The sequence below is a fragment of the Falco peregrinus genome, chromosome 1 (genome assembly GCF_023634155.1).
Source record: "Falco peregrinus isolate bFalPer1 chromosome 1, bFalPer1.pri, whole genome shotgun sequence".
NCBI classification, from domain to species: Eukaryota; Metazoa; Chordata; class Aves; order Falconiformes; family Falconidae; genus Falco; species Falco peregrinus.
In genome coordinates this window covers 118,273,753-118,293,902 of record NC_073721.1, presented here as the reverse complement: position 1 = coordinate 118,293,902, position 20,150 = coordinate 118,273,753, and the positions used below count along the sequence as shown (strand labels likewise).

Here is a 20,150-nt window from a genome sequence, read left to right as displayed (position 1 = left end):
GCAGCAGAAGGAGCTTTCTCTATCTGATAGCTATAGAAAGTAATCTGCAATACCCAATAATAAACGAAGTCTCTTGTGCTTGCAAGAATGACTTAACCACAATCTGTGAAGCACATGGTTTGGTGGTTGGGGTTTTTTTAATAACAAAGAAAGGAATGAATAACTCTTTCCAATAAGTTTTGGTAAGCCTTTTTATGGGTCAGAGATCCTGTATTTCCTCAGAGTATTTGCTAAACTTCCTCTTACACAGTGGAGTGTGGAAGAGCAGCAGCTCTTCTATGGGTGTTCCTCAGTTTACTTTCCTCTTTGCTGCTACTTCCCTATTCTGCTTCTCAGTCTGACTCCTTCCTCTTCCCTATTTCTGGTCTTTCTCTTCCTTTTCCTAGAAGTGTTCTTTTCCCTCCCCTACATGCCCTCTCCAATCTGCTTTTCATCTAACAGTGATACTTCTGGGCCAAGCAGAGAGGAGACACTGTCATTTTCACAGTGACGGGGGAAACCCATGTGTTTGTGTTTTCTGGTCCGTGAGAGATTGAAAGAAGAAAAGGTGTAAGAAGAGCAGCTGCCTTTGGAACTCGCATACTCCCTTCACCAGCACCCGTTACGAAGCAACAACTCTCCTGGCCCTCGATTATGTGGTGGGAGACGTGACTTTGCAGAGGGGAAGCTTGTCTTGCAGTGCCTTGGCAGCACCCTGCCGCACCTGCCAGTCTCGGAGCAGTGTGATGAGCCTCCTTTGGCCTGGCTTGTACAGACTCCTCAGAGTTAAGAATATTGAAAGGGTATAGGATCCTGATAGGTCCGTTTTAATTTATACTGGAGATGCCCCTTTCCCTGACCCTTAAGAACTGCATGTCATCTTTGTTTGCTTTGGCATTGGCGCTGTGTAACAGTGGTTGATCTGCTTCTCAATCTGGGTAACTAGTTAAGCTTTATATTTTGTGTCCTCAGTTTGAGGTTAGCAGATGAACATTTTAATTAATAGCAGCACGTTCACAGCACTACAAAACACTTGAGTAAATCTGTCTTCTCAAGATGCACAGTGTGCATTTGCAACATGCTTTCAAGATGTTTTCGTTTCATTTTTGGAATGAGCAGGCTCTACCCAAGTCCTGTAACCTTGCCATGAAACATCTTCACTGTGTTAGAAACATTTCCAACAGTCAGTGGAACAGAGTTGTACTGTAGGTACAGGAATTTTGTAGGGAATTTTACCAGTTTGTGCTAGGCATTGTGTTATTTAAGTAAGACCCCCTTTCAAACGGCACCATGTGAGCTTGCGTCTCCACTAGTGAGGATCTGTCACAGATGGGCTGTCATCGATGCTGTTGTGTCATCTTACACTCAAATGTCTGGCTGTACAGTTTGCTGCATTCCTTCTAATGAGTCTTCTCTGCCAAAAAGAAAAAAAAAAGTTGAGTTGGAAACCAGTTCTTTGGCTTGGCTATCACAAGCATCTAACCTTTTTATTGAAAAGGGGTGGTTTTTGCTATTTAGTTCTAATTTCGAGGATGCTCCCTCATTGCTTTCTACTTTTCCTGAATATGGGTGAATTTTCTCCTGCAGATGGGAGAAAGCTGGGGCTGGGAGCAGAAGGAGCAGCTCCCCTGCTCTTCAGAGTTGGTTGCACATATGTTTCTGTTTTTAAGCTGCTGGAACCACCTGGAGATAATGGAAGCACCCTGTCGGGTGCAGCAGTACAAAACTAAAAAGCACACAAGGTGCATTTTCAGGTGTGAGGTGTGCAACTTCCCAAGAGCTGCAGAGCGCCTGGTGGAAGAACCGCTTGGTGTGGGCATAATCATTTCTCTCTTGCTCCAGCATGTAAATGACCCTCAGAAGGTAAGTGAGTGGAGTTACACCTGGTTGTAGAGCTGCCTGCTGAGATCCCCCACCCGCCGTAATGCACCTGTTGGAAGCTGGAGCTGGCAGAGCCCGTTTCTCCACAGGTCCCTGCCTTGCTGGCACAGCAAACAGCTGCTGACTCACAAACCTCTGGCACTGATTAACTGCTGTCAGGGGGAGCAGGCAGAGGGGTGGGATGGGGACGGAGCAGCGATTGGTTTGGGCCTGAGGACAGAGGGTGGGATTTGGTGCTTCTGTGCTCTCGGTTACAACATCTGGAGAGGATTTTCCTCCTGCTAGGAAGGCACCTAGCAGCCCGTGAGTTGAGGGCTTTGCTCCATAAGAGGGACTGCTCCGTGTTTAGCATGTCTTTCATCCAGGTAGACAAGGACTCAGATTTTCCTCTCCAAAATCTCCCCTACGGGGTTTTTTCCACTAAGGAGCAGGTGAGTAACAGCAGACTTTGTCCTTGGGGTGTTGTCATTCTTCTGAGGCTATGAACAAGTGCAGAAATTCCCAGCAGCCTGGGATAAAGGAAACCTTCCCAGCCTGGGACACTTGCATGGGCTTCCTGATTTGACAGCAAAGCTGTAGCTGCCGCATTGTCTATTTTTTTCTTGATGTGGTTGATTTGATGACAGCTTCTTTAAAATTGCACAAAAGAAACGAAAAGTTAATGCTGACGAGAAGTACTTTGGCTAATGCATGCCGTGGTTTGTGTGTGTGTGACTGGTTTTGTGAAATCACTAAATCTGCATTTGGTCCTTACACTAAGAGGCTCAGCGCAGTTTGCACTGGCTTTTTTATTTTTTAACTCAATTCCTCATTTTCGTTGTGACTAAGTGTAATCACACCGTCACCCTTAAAGAAGCCGCATTTTAATCTACCGTTAATTCCGTAGCACCCAGTCCCTCTTGAACAGCATCAGCTGGCAGAAGGCGATAGCGAAGCCTGAATAGAAACCATTGTGTTTGAGCGAGTATTGTCTCCTGGTCTGTTCAGAGCTGCTCTTGGTGAGTTTGGTGGCTGGAAAAGTGCTAAACCAGGGCACCAAGTGCATGTTTCAGATCTGAAGCAGACCTGTTGTGTTTTATTGGGCGTATGTTTATGCAACCATACATTAAACACGTAAAAGTGTGTTACGTTTAAAGCTGTGCCCAAAGGCTACAGGCGGAGCCAGCTTCAGGCCTTATATTTTATGGTCAAATAAGAAAACACGGTTCAACCATCCTTCCAAGGAGGTAGCTCCCAACTCCCATTTTCATACGAACTGAGCCCAGCTAGGCTGAACCTCACGCCTCCGGGTGCCTGATGGGATGGAGCCCTGGAGATGTGACCTCCAGGAGTCAAGAGCTGCATCACGGAAGGAAAAAGCGGAGGATTTATTTATCACTGCTCACAGAAACTTCACCATTATCTGTAGGTTTCTGCTGTCTCAGCTTATCCATGCAGGCTTAACAAAATAGAATTTAAACAGGAAGATTGTGTTTTCTGATGTGGTATTTTCCAAAGATAAAACCGAGATGGTTCGTTTAATCTCTTCCTAGGTGTGTGTGTGTTATCTAGCAAGTTTGGATTATTTTTCTACCTTCTCCAGTAACTGTTCTCTGACGAAAGCATCTTCACTCAAATCCTATGAAAAGACAGGCAGGAACTTGTGGAAATTATTTAGGAAAATAATGTTCTAAAAGTAGCCCAGTATTTTAATGATTTCAAGCTAAAGCAGTTGGTGTCATTCCTGACTACCCCGGTTACAAATTAACCTGCCATGACCTGTAGTTTTTTCTGCAGGAATGTTTGCTGAATAAATACTTACTATCGTATTTGGAATCTTGTTTAGAAATTAAAGGTTAAAAAATAGTTTTAATAGCATGGATTTTCATAGATGGCTATTCCCTTTCGGTAAGCTAGTTTTCATGATGACTGTAACTAGTTTGTCTTTATGTGCCTAAAGACACAAATAATTGAAATTTGTCTTTGAACGCCGCAGCATTTTTAGAACCCTCATACAGCTGTGGTGGGGTCGACTGTGCTGCTCCCCCGCCGTCGCCGCCGGCTCCGCGCGCGCTTGGCGCAGCCCTGCCAGAGCTGCTGTGGATGAACGGGGTCTTTGTGTCGTGGGTTGCATCTGTCGGTGAACGCAGCCGCAATGCACCGTGCGTGTGGAAAGCTGTTCCCCTAGCGAGGATCTCGGCGAGGGTTTGCACGGCGTGAGGATGGGTTACGCGGGGCAGCCTCGTTCGAGGGGGTACAGAAATAACGTGGCTGAGCAAGGCGCGCTGCGTTCCCGCTATCCTCGCTGGAGCCCAGAGCGCCCTTGGTCTTCTGGGGAGGAGCAGTGGTGTAGAAACGCCTACTTCTCTCTCTGGTTACAATTGGATCAATCCTGCCCATAACGTGTCTATGCTTCAGTTCCCCGCCTGTAGGAGGAGGGATAGCATTATTTGAATTACACGAAGTGGGAAGCATCGTGCTTCACAGCGTGTTTCACGTGTTGGCTTATTGTGCAGTGCTTGTCCTTAACAAGGGGTGGGCAGATACTTCTGGGGGAATGGGAGCTAGTCATCAACTAGCTTTTAATGGGCAATTAAAATGTGGTTTTTTCAATTTTCTTTTTTTCAATTAAAATGGTCCATTGCTGTGATATCAGACCCTTGTCCCTGATGGATTAAACTCTCCATAGCTGCTGCCTTCCCCCATGCCCTCTTTGGAAGATTTGTGGGTACAAAGCATAAACTCTTCTTCTCTTCCCCCTCTCCTCTGGCTTTGCAGCCTAGGCACAGGCTCGGGGTAGCAATTGGAGACCAGATTTTGGATCTCAGCGTCATTAAACATCTATTCAATGGACCGGCTCTTGCCAAGCATCAGCATGTCTTTGACCAGGTATTTATTAGTCTCTTGTTCTGATTTCCACACACATTTTAGAAATATTACATATGGGATTGTAGCAACTCGTGGTGAGATAATGGACATGAACTGGAAATGTGTCATCAGGCAGGCTCTGCTTACAGAGAAAACTCATTGCACCTGTGATAGCAAGGAGAGCAGAGGCACCAGGGGTCCAAAGGACATTTTTGCTGAAAGTTTCATCAGACTTTGGCAATGCAGAGGGCTGACACGAAGCCTAAACTTCACTTCAATCCTGCTTGTACCTTCAGCGCTCCATGGCAAGGGATTGGATGGGATTTTAGTGATGGGGAGGTTGTGTTAAGGGGAAAGATAAATACAAATGACCTCTGGTTACAGCTGGTTGAGATATCAAAGCTGCTAAGGCCTGAAGCAGCATGTGGGGATGGGTGTGATGCCAACACACAGCAGGTCCCGCTTCAGAGGCTGGCGGTGGGCGGATGGGAGCGCAGTGGCTGTGAGCCCAGGATGGGCAACCTGGGCACTGCGCTGCTGCGTAGCCCCGGCCCACAGCCGTTCAGCCCCTGGCTCAAAGCGCAGGGCATCCTCCATGTGTGTGAGGGTTGCGCAAAACGTGGCCTTTTACCTGCCCCCCCCCCTCTCTCTGTGTCACCTGTCAGCCTACCCTGAACGCCTTCATGGGGCTGGGCCGGGCGGCGTGGACGGAGGCGAGGGCTGTTCTCCAGAAGCTGCTGTCAGCCGGCGAGCCGGCCCTGAGGGACAATGTGGAGCTGCGGAGCAGGTGGGGGAGTGCAGCCGCTGCGGGGTGCGGTGACCTTTCTGCTGTGCCCTGCATCGCCCCATCACTTGGCGATCCAAGGCACCCAAATCGGAGGTCTGAATGTGGCCGCCTGCCACCTACGTGGGAGTGAAATGGGGTCTGAGTGTGCTCAAGAGCTTCCCTCTTGCAATTAGATCTCTGGTGAACCCTTCGGCTGCCCACGGGTGCGGGGTCACGCTCCGCCTGGGCACAGGAGCGGGCTGCCCTGGGGGTGCCGGGGCAGGCGTGGGGCCAGGCTGCGCTGAGCACAGCCCCTCTGCCATGGCCGGCAATGGCGATGGGGCTGCAAGGGTCCCCGCTCCCCCGCCCCCGCCTTCCCCAGCACAGACCTGCCTGTCACACCTGGAGCATCTTCCAGTGTGGGGACACCCCTCCGGTTGCTCCTCAGAAACCGCCTGACTCTGCTAAAATGGATCTGTTGTGGCTGTTTGGCTTTGGGTACGGGGCAGCACAGTGGTGTTGGAGCGGGGGGGGGAGGGCCCTGCTCCGCTCCCTGCTGTGCTGATGGAAAACACATGTGGCCATTAATCACACACCTTCACCTGGGTCCGGGGTGATGCTTCAAATGCTGCAAGCGCCTGCCCTGGCGCAAGCAGGAGCCATCCCTCCGTGTCTTGCTAGGGTGATTGAAGCGCATGCCTGCAGGAGAGGGGCTGAACCGCTGCTTGATGCAGGGAGTTTCCCTGAGCAGGCCCAGCAGTTCAAATTGGGCACCCTGGGAGCCACATCCCAGAAAATCATCCTCCCCACGCAGCAGAGACCCGCTCGGCTGTGTGCACGGCCCAGGGTGTTTCTCTGTGCCCCTTGGGGAACCAGCTGGGTTGCCCCAAGTGCGCTTTCCCCCTGCTCACACCCCGATGGATGCTCCTTTCTGCCATACCCACCCCAGCACCAGCAGCTTGTGCAGTTGTCTTAGTTTTTCTGCAAGGTTGGCTTTTTTTTTTTTTTTTTTTTGCTGCAAAGCTTTGAAAAATAAATTAAGGAATGACCTAGGAGAGAGTGACAGCCTCTGACATGCTTCTAAATGGTGAGAGCTGCAACTTTTCTGAGAGCTGAAGTCATCATTTTTCATTTCAGAGCATTTGTACCTCAAGCTTCTGCGACGATGCACCTGCCAGCCCACATCGGTGAGTCCCCTGCAGCCCAGGGCTGCTCAGCCCTTCGCTCCTGCCTGGAGATGCTGCTTCATTTCCAGCTTGTTCAGACAGACAGATCATAGCTGTGACAGGGAATGGGTTTTGCAGGAGCCAGAAGTAGATTATTGTACCTAATGAAAGGTAGGTGCTCTCTGTGGCACAAGAGGGAGAAAAAAAAAGAAAAAAAAGAAAAAAAAAAAAAAGGACTGGGGAAGCTCAATAGCAGCCAGAAAATTCCTGGATGCAATGTTCACTAAATCGGGGCTGTTGGGTGCCATGTAACTCTTGTCATCAGATTGGCGTCACCAAAGCCCTTTGTGACTGGAGCCAGGGAAGATACATTTGTTCAGTTGCCAACGTTTTCCCCATTTGCCATCAGAAAATAATTCGGATCTTCCAAAGTTTTGCAAGGCAGATACTCTGGCACAGCCTCATGAACAACCATGAGTCTCCACTCCCAGACTACTATTCTGCATCCCAAATCTTACCTCCGCTCCCATGAGGCTGTGGACTGGAGATAACTGCTTTGGAGTAGGTGCATCCATATAGATATATGAACATTTTCCTGGTTTTAACAGAAGTTTATATTTGGCCCCAAACCAACTTGATCAAAATCACTCGAGGGATGTGTCCGCCACAGGAGCAGGGATGTCACCTTGCTCGTTTCCCAGCCGAACCCTGTTCCCGCTGGGCTTTTGGCTTTGGGACAAGGTTAGCTTGGCCCAAAGGAGCCACGAGGAGTTTCGGTGGATGCGCTGCCTTCCCAAAAATAGCTTCAGGGGTGAATATACCTTGCCAAAAACCTGCTGGCTGCTAGCACTGGGAGCGCTGGGAGCAGAGCCCTGCCCGGGAGCAGGCGCTGCCTTGTGCCTTCGGGGCTGCCAGGGGGCTCACCCAGCCCGCAGAGCAACGCGCCGGGCTGGATGCGCCCCCCCCCGGTGCCGTGTGTCCCCCCCCCGGTGCCGTGTCCCCCCCCCCGGCCGCGCGGTCCCGGCTGTGCGCGCTGGCGGCGGCAGAGGGCAGCAGATGCCCTCGGTACGGCCGGTGCCCCGACGGGGCGGGCTGCGGCGCTGCCTGCGCCCCCCGCGCTCCCCCCGCCCCCGCCCGCAGGCGGCCGGGCTCGCACGCACCGCTTGTAGGCGAGCTGCTAAGCGCCACTTTTATCCTATTAATTGCATCCCTGTGCTAATAATGTTAAATGTTGCTACATGCCTCTGCGCAGCGCCCCGGCTCTCTGCCTGTCCCGCTGCCGGCGGCGCGCCGTGTGCTTCGGCCCCGGCACTCCAGGGACTTTCCTGCCATTCATCCCCGTGTTACGGGTTTCTTTTCATGCAGGAGATTACACTGACTTCTATTCCTCGCGCCAACACGCCACGAACATTGGGATCATGTTCAGGGGGAAGGAGAACGCTTTGATGCCTAACTGGTGGGTAGTCCAGGTTTTTCTCTGGTGCAGCACTGTTTTGCACGCTTATCTGTACGTTTATATACTTTTTTTTAAAGACCTGAGTATTCTTTCAACAAAACGCGGATTTCAGTTCATAGCGGCAGAGAAGAACCTGTACTGCCAAGAGTCCGATAGCAGAACTGAAAACCGCGTGTCGCCAGCCTCAGCCCAGTCCGCACTGCATCTCGTTGCAGCAGCCGCACCGATCGCAGTGCAGCCCTCGGGTTCGAAGGCAGATTTACCTAAGAAAGCAGGTTTTGCTGAGTGGCAAGCAAGCAGGGTTAGAGCTCCAAGGAATTAAGTGGAGCAGTGGCACAGAAGCATTAAGACTGATACATGGCTTTGAATTATAGTTTGCTTATGTCTGTATACCAAAGCAAGTAAAGTGCCAATGTCCATGACCATCTATGCAGAGTTCTCTCCTCATACCTCACACCCCTGTGGCGCTTCCACCCCAGAAAGCGGCTCTGGATGGTGCTGGTTACACAGCTAACCCATACTCTGTGATGCTTTTTCACAAGGTTGCACTTACCTGTTGGTTATCATGGCCGGGCATCGTCTGTTGTGGTGTCAGGGACACCCATCCGGAGACCCGTGGGGCAAATGAGACCCAACAATGGTGAGTCCATGGTAGGCTTTTAATGTGGCTTCTTTTTTCCTTTTTTTGGTTTTGCCATAGAGTAGTGGAGAGGAAAGGTCTGGGATGTCTTGTCTAAAGCCCAGCCTGGGGTCAGGACAAGAGGAAGCCCTGAGTTAAGTCCATCTTGTGTTTGCATGCCAGGGAGCATCAGCTGCTCTCTTTCTTCTGGCTGTACCTTTCATTTCTCTACCTGCCTCCCTGTCATAAAGTACTCCTTCTTCTATCCACAGATAAACCTCCAGTGTTTGGTGCTTGTAAGTGTCTGGATATTGAGTTAGAAATGGTAAGATGGAGCTTTTTACCCTTACTACTTGACAAATGTTAAAATAGGAACAGGGAAGATAAGGGAGGTTTAGCTTCTTCTGGCGTGAACGTCTCATCAGGCCCATTCTCTGAGGAGTCTGTGCAGCAGGCAATAAAGATTTCCACGGAGGCAGCCTGCCCTTCTGAGGAGTTGCAGGGTGCATCTGCTCACCGAGGGGTTTGCTAATACAGCTTTCAGGCTGGAAGCAGCTCGTCTGGCCAAATCTGAGTGCTGGTGCAGCACCGTGAAGCAAGCAGGCCTCATTCTTTTTATCGGACACCACAGCCTATTATCTGGTTAGCAGTTACCTCTGCACTGCAGCCACGACCTTTTAGTGGTTGCTGGGGATTTTAAACGTACAAGTTGTCTGTGCCTTGCGTCTAGAGAGAGGAAGCCGTGAGTTCTTGGGAGTGCAATTCAAACTGCTCAGCCTTCTGGCTGGGAAGATGAAACCTGTGCTGTGGGTGTTGTAACAAAACATCCTTGGAAGGTGCCTCATCTTGTGGCTTAGTGTGGCCCAGAAGGGAGAGTTTTATAGGATTCTTCATTATGATTTATATCATTTTTATATGGTTTATTCCCCGTATCTCCCCTTAAAAAAAAAAAAAAAGTGGAAGAAGTCTAACAGTAAGGGGAAAGGTACTACAAATGACGTGGAAGCCTAATTGAATGCTGCGTGCTTTGCAGACCAGCGCTGTGAAGTGGGAGGCAGCCCCACAGAGAGGGATACGCAAAGTGCTGCCATACGTCTGCTTGGCAGCCTGGGTCTGCTGTGAGAGCGGATTTAGTCTGATGAAGGCTTTGGAAGAAAAAAACTTCCATACTGTTGGCAGAAAGGGACAACTGAGATTCCCTGTGGGATTCTCTGCTGCGTGCTCAGGCTGTGTGTTTTCTAAGGGAGCAAGCGCAGCCACCCAGTTCACGACCTCTTTTACTTCGTGGGCACATTTCTCCACCTGCCTCCCCTTCCCTGCTGTCATGACAGGCTCCAGCCGCGTTCAGCATCCCCTCGGATGACTTCCAGCTCTGTCCTGTTCACTGTCTGCAGCAGTCACTTCAGTCAGCAAATCTGTTCCGCATCCGGAGTGTAATTAGGAGGGACCAGTTTTGCTCCTGCATTTTGACAACATCAGGCTCTTGTTTAATGACTGCCTCTTAGCAACACTGTGCTCTTAAGTATTTCAAGCCCATCAGCTTGACGGAGGGAAAGAAAGAGGGAGCAGGCCATAGGTTTTGTCTGACTGTGTGTGTAAAAATATGCAAAATCCCATCTGGTCCAGCCTCTCTTGCTTGTGCATGTAACCCTCTGCGAAGTAAAGGTTTTTAACTTCAGAAGCTTCCTTAATCAACATTTTGCTTTTCAATTTCAGGCGTTCTTTGTCGGTCCTGGAAACAAGTATGGGGAGCCAATTCCTATCAGCAGAGCCCAGGAGCACATCTTTGGGATGGTCCTTATGAATGACTGGAGCGGTAAAGGATGCTGCAGCAGTCTGCCTGGAGAGGGGGTTACAGTGTCACGGGAAACCTTAGACAGGGAAGAATTATATGTTTTAGTAGTAGAACAGTGATCATTGAAACCACTGGGTACAGTTTAAAGGAATGAAAATGAAATGCTGTCTGCATTTCTCAGGCTTTATCTCAATCCATCTTCGATCAATCAGTAGAACCAGAAATTGCTGCCTAATGAAGATTTATTTACTTATGAAAGAGCTAATATCAGTCTGGTTTCTTGGGGGTAGGGATGGAGCAGCACTAAGGATGGTGATTCCAACAGAGGATTGATTTCAGTGTCGGGTCGGGGTAGAAAAAGTATTCGGCCATCACAAATCCCTCAGTCTCTGCATAGATTTAACTGGCTGAAATTGTCCCTACAACTGACATGGACCATTAACTTGTGTAAAAGCATCACCTAAACTGGGGATAGAAATACTGGTTTTATGGGGATGGCCTGACTTATTTTAATTATTGCTGACTTTTCTTCCTAATCTAGCTGGTCTAAGAAAATTGGTCTGAGGCTCTGAAAGGGATGGATTTAAATCAGGATTTGGGCACAATAGCTAGAAAAGGGTGGTGATAACATTTCAAATCTGTGTTACTGTTTCATAGGTGTGATGGCCGTGCAACTCCTAGGATATGTTTAACAGCATTGCTTTGCATTTTCCCTTCCCAGCCCGTGACATCCAGAAATGGGAATATGTTCCTCTGGGTCCATTCCTGAGCAAGAGCTTTGGCACAACCATCTCTCCTTGGGTTGTCACCATGGAAGCTCTCATGCCATTTGTGTTGCCAAACCCTGTACAGGTGAGCAAAAGAAAGGGTTGAAATAAAGGAAAAGCAGTGCTAGAAAAATCTCAGCAGAACTGGTAGGTCCCATCAGTAAAAATCGCTGAGCTGTGTCAATGCAAAGCCCTTTCTTCATAGTGGTTACAAGTGTGATCCTGCTTCCAAACATACGGAGGCACCCTGGGCCCTCTGAGTTCAAATGCTCATTGATGTCACTGGTGCTGGCACATGACGCCTTGAGCTGTCACCTTGCCTGCTTGAGCAGGGTGGAAAAATCATCCCCTTTAAAACACCTGGAAAATAAACTGATCAGAGAGCTTCTTGTTAGCGTTTGGTAGCACGTAGCATCCAGCAAGCAGCGCAGAGAGAGTACGCTCAAGCCAAAACACTTGGTTCAAGCATTTCCAGTTGTCTGCATTATGTAGATGTTTAGCTAAAACTGAAAAAGATAATAAGCAGTCTTGCAGAGAACTCCCAATCTTCCCAGTGCAGGCACAGAGCAAAGGCATGCAAGCACTGTGTTGTGGGTTAACATCCATGCCACAATGGTGGAGAGGGCTTCGGAGCCCATGCACAGAAAAAGGAATCACATTATATGGATATCACATCTGTTCAGAAAGATCTTTAAAAGTGTTTGCATGAGACTAAGCAAAGCAATAATCTGAGCAGTAACAAGGGTGAGGTAAATGGGGTGTGCAGCGCAGGCTGGTTAAACAAAAAGGCACTGCGGTGGCTTGTGGAATTTTCCCTTTCTGTTTGTTTAGACTGTGGTGCCATTTATATGCTTTTAGGATCCCAAGCCACTGCCCTACCTTCAGGATAAGGAACCCTACACTTTCGACATCAAGCTCTTCGTTGCTATTAAAGGTACGGCAATGCTGAGTGGGTTATAAAGCTGAAGTTGCCAACTCAGGAATGCAGAACCACCCTGTATTTCAGACGATTTGCTCTTGGCTCTGCAGTCCTCCTTTTGCATTTTTGCCCAGATTGCCTCTGTCAGAAGAAGAGGCAAAGCTTTTCATGCTCCTCGTTGGCCGGGCAGCAACGCGTCAAGGAGGGAATGCCGCCCAGGTGACCAGTTTACAGTGAGGCGGGTCCATGTGTGGGCTGCCTGCATGGGCAGGGGTATGTAGGGCATGGGCAGGGGTACACAGGGCATGGGGAGAGCAGTTGTATGTGAGATTCAGGTGTTAACCTGGCCCAGACCCCCAGCTCATGGCCCTGCTGACCGGTGGACCCAGGTGCTGCTCCTGTAGTAGAGCAGAGAGTAGGACACTGGCAGCTTGATTCTACCCCGGTGCCACCCACACGCTGGTTTTCTATGAAATGCTGGCCTTTGTAGCAATAGAAAATGTTATTACCTGTTTCTTGCTAGGGCCTACAATGATATAAGAAATCTCCATCCATCTGTAAAATCAAAAGACATCATTCATCCAACACAAACAAATTACTTCCCCGTTTCTTATTTTCTGTTTTCTGCAGGAGAAGGAATGAGCATGCCAACTACTATATGCAGATCCAATTTCAAGGTAAGGCTCCAGTGTCTTTAATTTCTTTGAAATCTTGCTGATGCCATCAGCTCCATCCTTAGGCAATTTCAAACACTGGTTTTTGCATCAGCTGAAGATCAGACATGGGTATGGGGTGGGGACAGACGGACACAGAGGGAAGAGAGCGGAGGGTGGTGAGAGTTCGCCCCCCGCCGAGAGGGAAGCACCCCAATGCTTGGGCACTGATGAGGGGGGAAGCTCTTGCTGCTGTTCAGTTTGGGGTGCTCAGAGCATCGTTAGCTGTGTGCTCATTTGGCAGGGATGCTTCACTCGCAGCAAAGGGAATCACCTCCTGCCACTCTGAGGTGTAATACAGCCTCACAGCTGCAGCTGCTGATTTAGACACAATTCGGTGCTGCAACGATGCCCCTAGCCCAGCTCTGCCCCAGCCCCCCTGCGGGCAGCGCGGTGGCTCGGCCACTACCAGCTGCTTGGAGGCAAGAGGTATATGTATCAGCTGCAGGATTTCTCAACCAACTTTATATTCACATTTGGTTCTTTGCATAGTAATTACCTTAATCAGTAAATCAGCAGTCAGCAAATCAGTAATAAGGAGACTTTTTCTATAAAGCCATTAAAATATTGGACTTAATCATGGATCCTGAGTCAACAGTACTGGCCTTAAAGAGGAAGAAGAGGAAGAATGACATCCAGCTGAAAGAAGAGCAATTTTAAGGGACTAAATTGTATGTTAAAGTATGTGTTTTATATGCACATAGCAACTCCTGGTCATCATTTAGAAAGTAACAGGCCAGGACACAGCAACTACTGAGCATGCAGCACTAAGCAACTCGGAGATTGCTTTTAGGTTGCTGAAGGTTTCTGATTATATAAGGAAACTTTTCTTTAGGGACAGTCTTACCAGCAACATCTTGCAAATGCAATACGTTCTGCATAGCCTAGTGGCATGCCAGAGATGTTTGTCCTTCATTGCTTTAGTGTCCTCCTCCTCCTTCCTCCAGCACATGTACTGGACCATGAAACAGCAGCTGGCTCATCATTCAATCAATGGGTGCAACCTCAGACCTGGAGATCTCCTGGCCTCCGGCACCATCAGTGGACCCGTAAGTGTTTCGATAATGACGGTCACTGAGAACTGGTCAGCAAGCCAAAACCGACTGAGCAGGGCCTTGGGTCTAAGCCCTGTTTGATTTGAGCAGCCATGAAAACGACTGCCGGTCTTTCCTAGGCACTTTGGGCTGCTGCTTTGGCAGCCCCAAAATCACACTGAGTAGTGGTGGGGTTTCTGTTATTGTTTTTTAATCTGTCCTGCACTCCTTTCCCTAAGAACTACTTTACTGTGGATGCAAATTAATTTCTGTACACAACACACCCATATGGCCTGTTTGCACTCTCTGAAATGCAGCTTCTTTATTTCTGAGAAGAATGTAAAAGGTGCCAGTGTATAACTTTTAGTTTCGCTAGTACTACATGTGAAGTTAGCTCCAAACAAGCTACTCTTCCCCTTGAACTGCCATATGGGCAGCTGCTGCAATATATAGGTAATTTGCACCTTCTGAAACATCAATTATACATCCTGTTCGTGCTGTCTGCAAGACAGCCTCAGTAAGTTGTTTCCAAGGTGGGATACCTGTATTTCCATTTTAAACATTTCTGGAGTCCTTTTTCTTTCCTTCAGACTATTGTTACTGCAGATTGACATTAAAGACTTACACACGTTCACCAGCTTTGCTCTTCCAAAGTACAAAACATAAATACAAATCTGAAACGTGACTACACAGAAGCACTGGATTTGTAGAAGTGCCCTTGATTTGGTTCAGTTCTTGCTGTAGCAGACCCAAACTACTTTTACAGGGTGCAGCACTGTGTTAAACACACCAGATAATGGCGGTAAGCATGACTGCTTATAGCGAGCAAGCAATTAAAATGCAACGGCAGGAAAACAAGCCAACATATCAATGAATTAAATCAACAGCCAAACTCTTTTCTATAGCGCTAATGTACTTGTGTGCCCGCTTCCAGCAGCAAGTAGCTTAACAGCAGGACCGATACTAAAAAGTTGTTTATTTGTTGGTGAACTCTTGCTGCAGGAGCCGGAGAGCTTTGGCTCCATGCTGGAACTGTCCTGGAATGGAACGAAAGAAATCCCTCTTGGCAGTGGACAATCTCGTAAATTCCTGCAGGATGGAGATGAAATCATTTTGACAGGTAATGGCCGAACAAACGCTCTTACACTGCACCAAGGACACGTTTCCATCGATTGATCCCGGTAGCGCAAGCCCCTGGCAGGGAGATGGGCTGTTCTGTGCACACCTGCCATGCAGGCACAGTTGTTTCCATCCCACCTGTCACAGGAGGCAAAACAGGTGGATAGAATTTTCCCTGCAAAAAATGCTTTTTGGATTAGATTATTTGCTTTGCTAAGTACTTCATGATCATGCTGTGCCTGTGTGTGAGTGCTAAGGGGGCGATGGAGGTAGGTTTGCCTTTAAAGGCGAAAATATCCTGAGACTAGAAGCAGTTGATGTATTGTTGCCGCCACAGTCCACATTTGCATGTGGAGCAGAGCTTGACAAATGCTGGAAAAAGTTATTTTGCAAATAATATTTCATTTGTAACATAGGCATATTCAGTGAAGTGTGCTGCAAATCAAATATGTGGAAAACAGCAGGAAGCCTACCAGAACAGCTGACCAGCTTGCTGCTGAAAAGGGCTATGGTAGAGACCTGTTTCATGCTGGGTCATGGTTTTGATTTTCATCTTGATAAATTAAGGATTTTATGAATTAAAATCCACCATGGTGTTTTGTGATCTAAATCCCACTCCTACTTCTTTTTAATCCAAAGACTAGTGCAAAAATAAATCTATTTTTTCCTTTCCTCTCACCTTATCAACCACTTTATGGATTTGAGGTGGCAAATATTTGGCAAGATCAGCCATGAGAAACTTTTGATTCAAGTCTGTCTATGTCTTTGCTACATCGCCTACTGAATTTTTAGAGAATATAGTGTTGGACGCTGTGCATCATCAGAGGAGACCCAGCCAGTGCCGCGCCTGGCTCTGAGCGAATCCATCACACTGGTGTGATCAGAGATAGGCTGCACAGAGAACGAAGCAGCTCAGGTGATGAGAAAACACTTACAGATGTGACTTGGGGCAGAGAAAATGCGACTAATGCATATGCAGCTACCCGAAGGACATGATGGTGTGTTGCTAGGATGTGTTCACATAGCTGTGCCTGCTTAATCCAACCAGGACTTTTAGGATTTTTGCCAAAATAGTCTAAAATTTCTCATTTTTTCAGAAAGCATTTTGTGTGATGAACCATCCTACCCCCCAGCATATGGATATGTTGCAGTCTCCCAGTGATGGCTCTACAAGCAATTTTGGTAGTGCTGCAGCCAGAGCCCCAGTGCCTCCCGTGCAATAGCTTTGGAAATCATGGGTCTGTGAGGTGCTGCCAGTTCTGCAGAGGAAGATGCCGAGACAATTGGAGGTTGAGCTGCACTGGAGAGAGCCCCAGATGAATGAAACAGAGGCATCCCCCATACCTCTGACATCCTTCAGCCCCCCAAACACCCAGTGACTATTCATGCTGCAATGTATAAGGCATCTGACGCTGCTCTCCATAGGTTCCCTATACATTCAGTGCAAAAAGATGCTCCTCCAGCAATTCAGAGTGCCACGTCGCCCTTCCCAGTTGCAGATGTACCTCCAGTAACTATGCCAGGAGCCCTAATGAGGGTACAGTTAGGTATTATGAGTGTCTCTTTGGAGTTACACGCTGACATCCTTATTGGCAATGGGCACCTTGCAGTTTGGGAGCTGCTGGCCCAAGGTGGCCACCTGAGGGACAAGAGGGACTGGACCGTGACCCATGCTGTTCTCCGTGCCCGAAGCAAGCTGTGTTAATTTGATAAATACTTGAAATCGTGAGTGTGAATGCCTTTTATCTTTAAAGACGGCACGATGGCACTGTCGTTAACCTGGGTGAAGGCGCGGTTGACCCAGCGGGACGGTCTGGTGTTAGACACTCTGCTGGGCTGTTTTACACTAGCAACAGTTTGTAATTGCAGCGATCAGGGCATCACGCCATCTGCGAGAGCCAGGTGCTGCTGGGGCTGCCTGCTGGGACGGTGGGGGGTCCGCTGCTATTTAGTGATGTACGGCGGGTCCAGCGCCTTGTGGCACCCCTGGGGCAGGGCTAGTGCTATCACACCCTCTCCCGAGGCAGCACCATTAGCTCTTGCCAAGCGCCCAACCCATAATTCCTAGTCTCCTATTTCAACTTCATGTTCTCTCTCCCCTTATGGGAGCTATTTCAGAGCCTTAACACATAAAAAGTGAGAGAAATATATTTTTCCCAAGAAGCATGGCTCAGGGAGGGAGCACTGCAAGGGAAGGGTTGCTGGTGGCACGCTGCAGCTGGCTGCAAAATTCTCTCCGTAGCTCCTTGGCACTCTGCTCAGGCCCGTGCTGCTGGCAGCACAGAGCTTGCTTTGTTAAATGTGCTGCCGCTTGGTACTGCTCTAAATCCTAGTTGACAGCAGGGATAACTAAACTGGACTGAAATAATAAGCCGGTGCTCAAAGGAAAGCTGGCAGTGAAGCCTAATGAGACAAACAGAAACTGAGCTGAGCCTTAAAGCAAGTGTCTTACTCGAGTATTGCTTACGACTGATCCCAGCAGATACTGGGATGGTGTCTGTGGGCAGGCTGTTACACGAGCACCTATAGGCACTGCTGTCCTGGGAAAAACTTCCTTCCAGGCTGGTTGTGAGAGCTGCACTGTGGGTTGGAGCTGGCCGGGTCTGTCCTCCTGCTGCAGCAACTTGGGCTGCCCTGCATCCTCCTCCTCTTCCCTGGAGGAGATTCCCGCTGATCCATGCTAAGGGTGGGAAACAGGGTTAAGGTCTGTTCTGTTTGGCTCCCTCTTGGCTTCTTGGAGGCAGCTGGTTCTTGTCACATGGAGGGAAAATGAGATATTCCATTGTTGTAGGAAAATCCATCTCTAATTACGAAATCAGTCCTTAAAGTACCGTATATGCTACTTCTGTCCTTCCTTTGATCAGCTGTCGTAGCAGAGAGCTACAGTAGGTCTCCTCAGCTGCTTCTTCCCAGAATAGTCTTCCCAGATGGGCCAGAAGCCCCTGGCTGTGTCCCCTCCCCTCCTTCATCTGCAGCTTTGTGAATGGATGCTGTTCTGGAGCAGCTCAGCTGGCCCGTGGCAGCAAGAGGCACTGCGGCATCTCCGTCCTAATGTCATCTCTCCCGTCACACAGGAGCAGGGAGAGATTGAATCGTCCTGTAGCTAGCGACGCTGTCACGGGCCGGTAGCTTCAGCAGCAGTCAGCAGACCTTCACTGCCTGTTTATGTAATAGAGGAGAAATTAATATTTTGAGGCAGATGCTGAGCTTCTCATGGAACTAAAGCACTTGATCTTAGCGAGCAAAATGGATTCTGCAAGGGTAGGTCCTGCTGTTTGAGGAGGTTTAATGATCACCTTTCTGGCTGTAAGCATCCCGACATCCCAAGAGCAGCCCTAACGCTGCAGAAAGAGAATCCAGCTTTACTTGATTAATTGCAAGGCTGGGCCAGGCAGAGGATCATCTTGCCAGTTAGATTGATGATGCTGCAGGTCAGGTTTGAAAACAGAAATATTGCACATCTTGTTTGCTCTTTAATCAATTCACCGAACTTGCATATTGCTGTGTTTAACATTTTGTGCTTTTTTTTTTTTTTTTTTTTTTAAATATTCCTGGGCTACTGGAACTCTTCTAGGTGTTCTGTTTGTCACCCCTCGTTGTTTTTCTGAAATGTTTCCACTCTGTTTTGGTCTCTTTATGCCTTTACTCACTTCTATTCCTCATGAAGTCCTGCTGTTCTTACGGAACAAGCTGTCTGTTGTTTTCTGGCCCTAGGTTACTGTCAGGGCAACAGCTTCCGCGTGGGATTTGGCCAGTGCTCAGGAAAAATCCTTCCAGCCCTGTCAGATCCATGATGACTGGAGTAAGTGACATCCAGGGAGGAGGATCTCACCCCCCACCGCTAGCAGTGACGCTGTTTTATTCAGATTCATTATTTTTATATGAGTAATTGGAATCTTATTATTTTTAATTATCAATAAATATCTTAAATATGAATGTGGCTCTCTGGTGTGACAAGAAAAAATTTCAATGCTAGCTTCAAGTTCTCAGAATGACTGAAATGGAAAGTGAGATTCTGAACTCTTACTATATTAATATATTTTCTTAATTATAAAAAAAGACTTTCAAGTAAACTGAAATATTGAGAGTACTAGGCTGATGATGACAGCTGGGATTGTGTGCTGACTTTAGTTTCTTACAGTGTTGATATGCTGGAGGCAAAATCTTGAAGGTGAGTTGCATATGGATGCTAAAAATTCCTAGATCATCCTGAGCAGAAAAGAGTTACGTGACTGTGACTCAAGTACTTTGTAACAAAGCTATCTGCAAATGTGATAATCAATACAACTGAAAGGAACAGGGAAGCAAACCGAAAAAAGTACTAGACAAACTAACAACCTTTTAAATAGCGAAACGAGAAATTGGACTGTACAAAACATCCCCAGACAAGTAACGGCAGCCAAGAAGCCTCAGCACTAAACTCCCGGATCTTAGAAAGAAAATCTGTGCAGGCTTTGGAGCTGAGCCCTTGTGCTGCAGCACCGCGATCCTGGCGATACACCCCGCAGGCTGCAGCTGCCCCCCTCGCCCCCCGAGCAGGCGGCTCGTCCCTGCTCCTCCTGCCCCAGAGGGAGGATGGGTGCCAGCCCTGGGAGGGGAGCCCGTGCGGGGGCAGCCCTGCTCAGAGAGCGTGGGGGTGCCTGGTGCATCGCTCCCCGGGCTTAGAGAAGGGGATTCCCCATTCCCCTCGCCCTGCGTCGGGAAGGGAGGGTGAACTTCGTGGCTGGAGCGATTGCCGGGTGCTCGCTGGTGGCAGTCACACCTTGGCACCAAGCAGGGGCTGTGCTACGAGGACACAAGACGGCAGAGCCCCTTCCCGCACTCCTACGAGGCACCTCTTGCCGCGCCATCCCCTTGCAGCAGGCAGTAAACAAAGCCGCACGCCGCTTTCCTCAAGTGTAAAGGGCATCTGCCATCTCCCGCTGGTCTACAAATCAATTTAACTCTGTGGCCAAGTGCCAAATCACATCAATTAGAGGATGTTACTGACTGAAGGAGCTCAGGAGACCGGATAATGAACTCTGGTACAGTGCAAGGGGAACTTGTTAAATATTTGCTTGGTCCTCAAAGTGAAGAGCCTGATGAGGCT

At 48.6% G+C, this 20,150-nt stretch overlaps 1 protein-coding gene across 1 annotated transcript; it reads left to right on the top strand.

Moving 5' to 3' along the window:
* Window positions 1–2,112: 2,112 nt before the first annotated feature.
* FAH (fumarylacetoacetate hydrolase) lies at window positions 2,113–18,997 on the top strand. The gene is made up of 14 exons (XM_005236463.4): window positions 2,113–2,291; window positions 4,618–4,728; window positions 5,373–5,494; window positions 6,611–6,660; window positions 8,005–8,095; window positions 8,638–8,735; window positions 8,987–9,039; window positions 10,431–10,530; window positions 11,231–11,361; window positions 12,135–12,210; window positions 12,826–12,872; window positions 13,856–13,957; window positions 14,945–15,062; window positions 18,776–18,997. Exons 1-14 carry the CDS (start codon window positions 2,211–2,213, stop codon window positions 18,853–18,855), a joined length of 1,260 nt encoding a protein of 419 aa, XP_005236520.2. The 5' UTR covers window positions 2,113–2,210; the 3' UTR covers window positions 18,856–18,997.
* Window positions 18,998–20,150: the final 1,153 nt, after the last annotated feature.

Excerpts from the sequence above, each read along its gene's own strand:
- FAH (XM_005236463.4), top strand. The coding sequence starts at position 2,211 with ATGTCTTTCATCCAGGTAGACAAGGACTCAGATTTTCCTCTCCAAAAT. Across the intron at positions 5,495-6,610 it reads AATGTGGAGCTGCGGAGCAG|AGCATTTGTACCTCAAGCTT; the intron begins GTGGGGGAGTGC and ends TTTTCATTTCAG. Across the intron at positions 13,958-14,944 it reads CCGGCACCATCAGTGGACCC|GAGCCGGAGAGCTTTGGCTC; the intron begins GTAAGTGTTTCG and ends CTCTTGCTGCAG.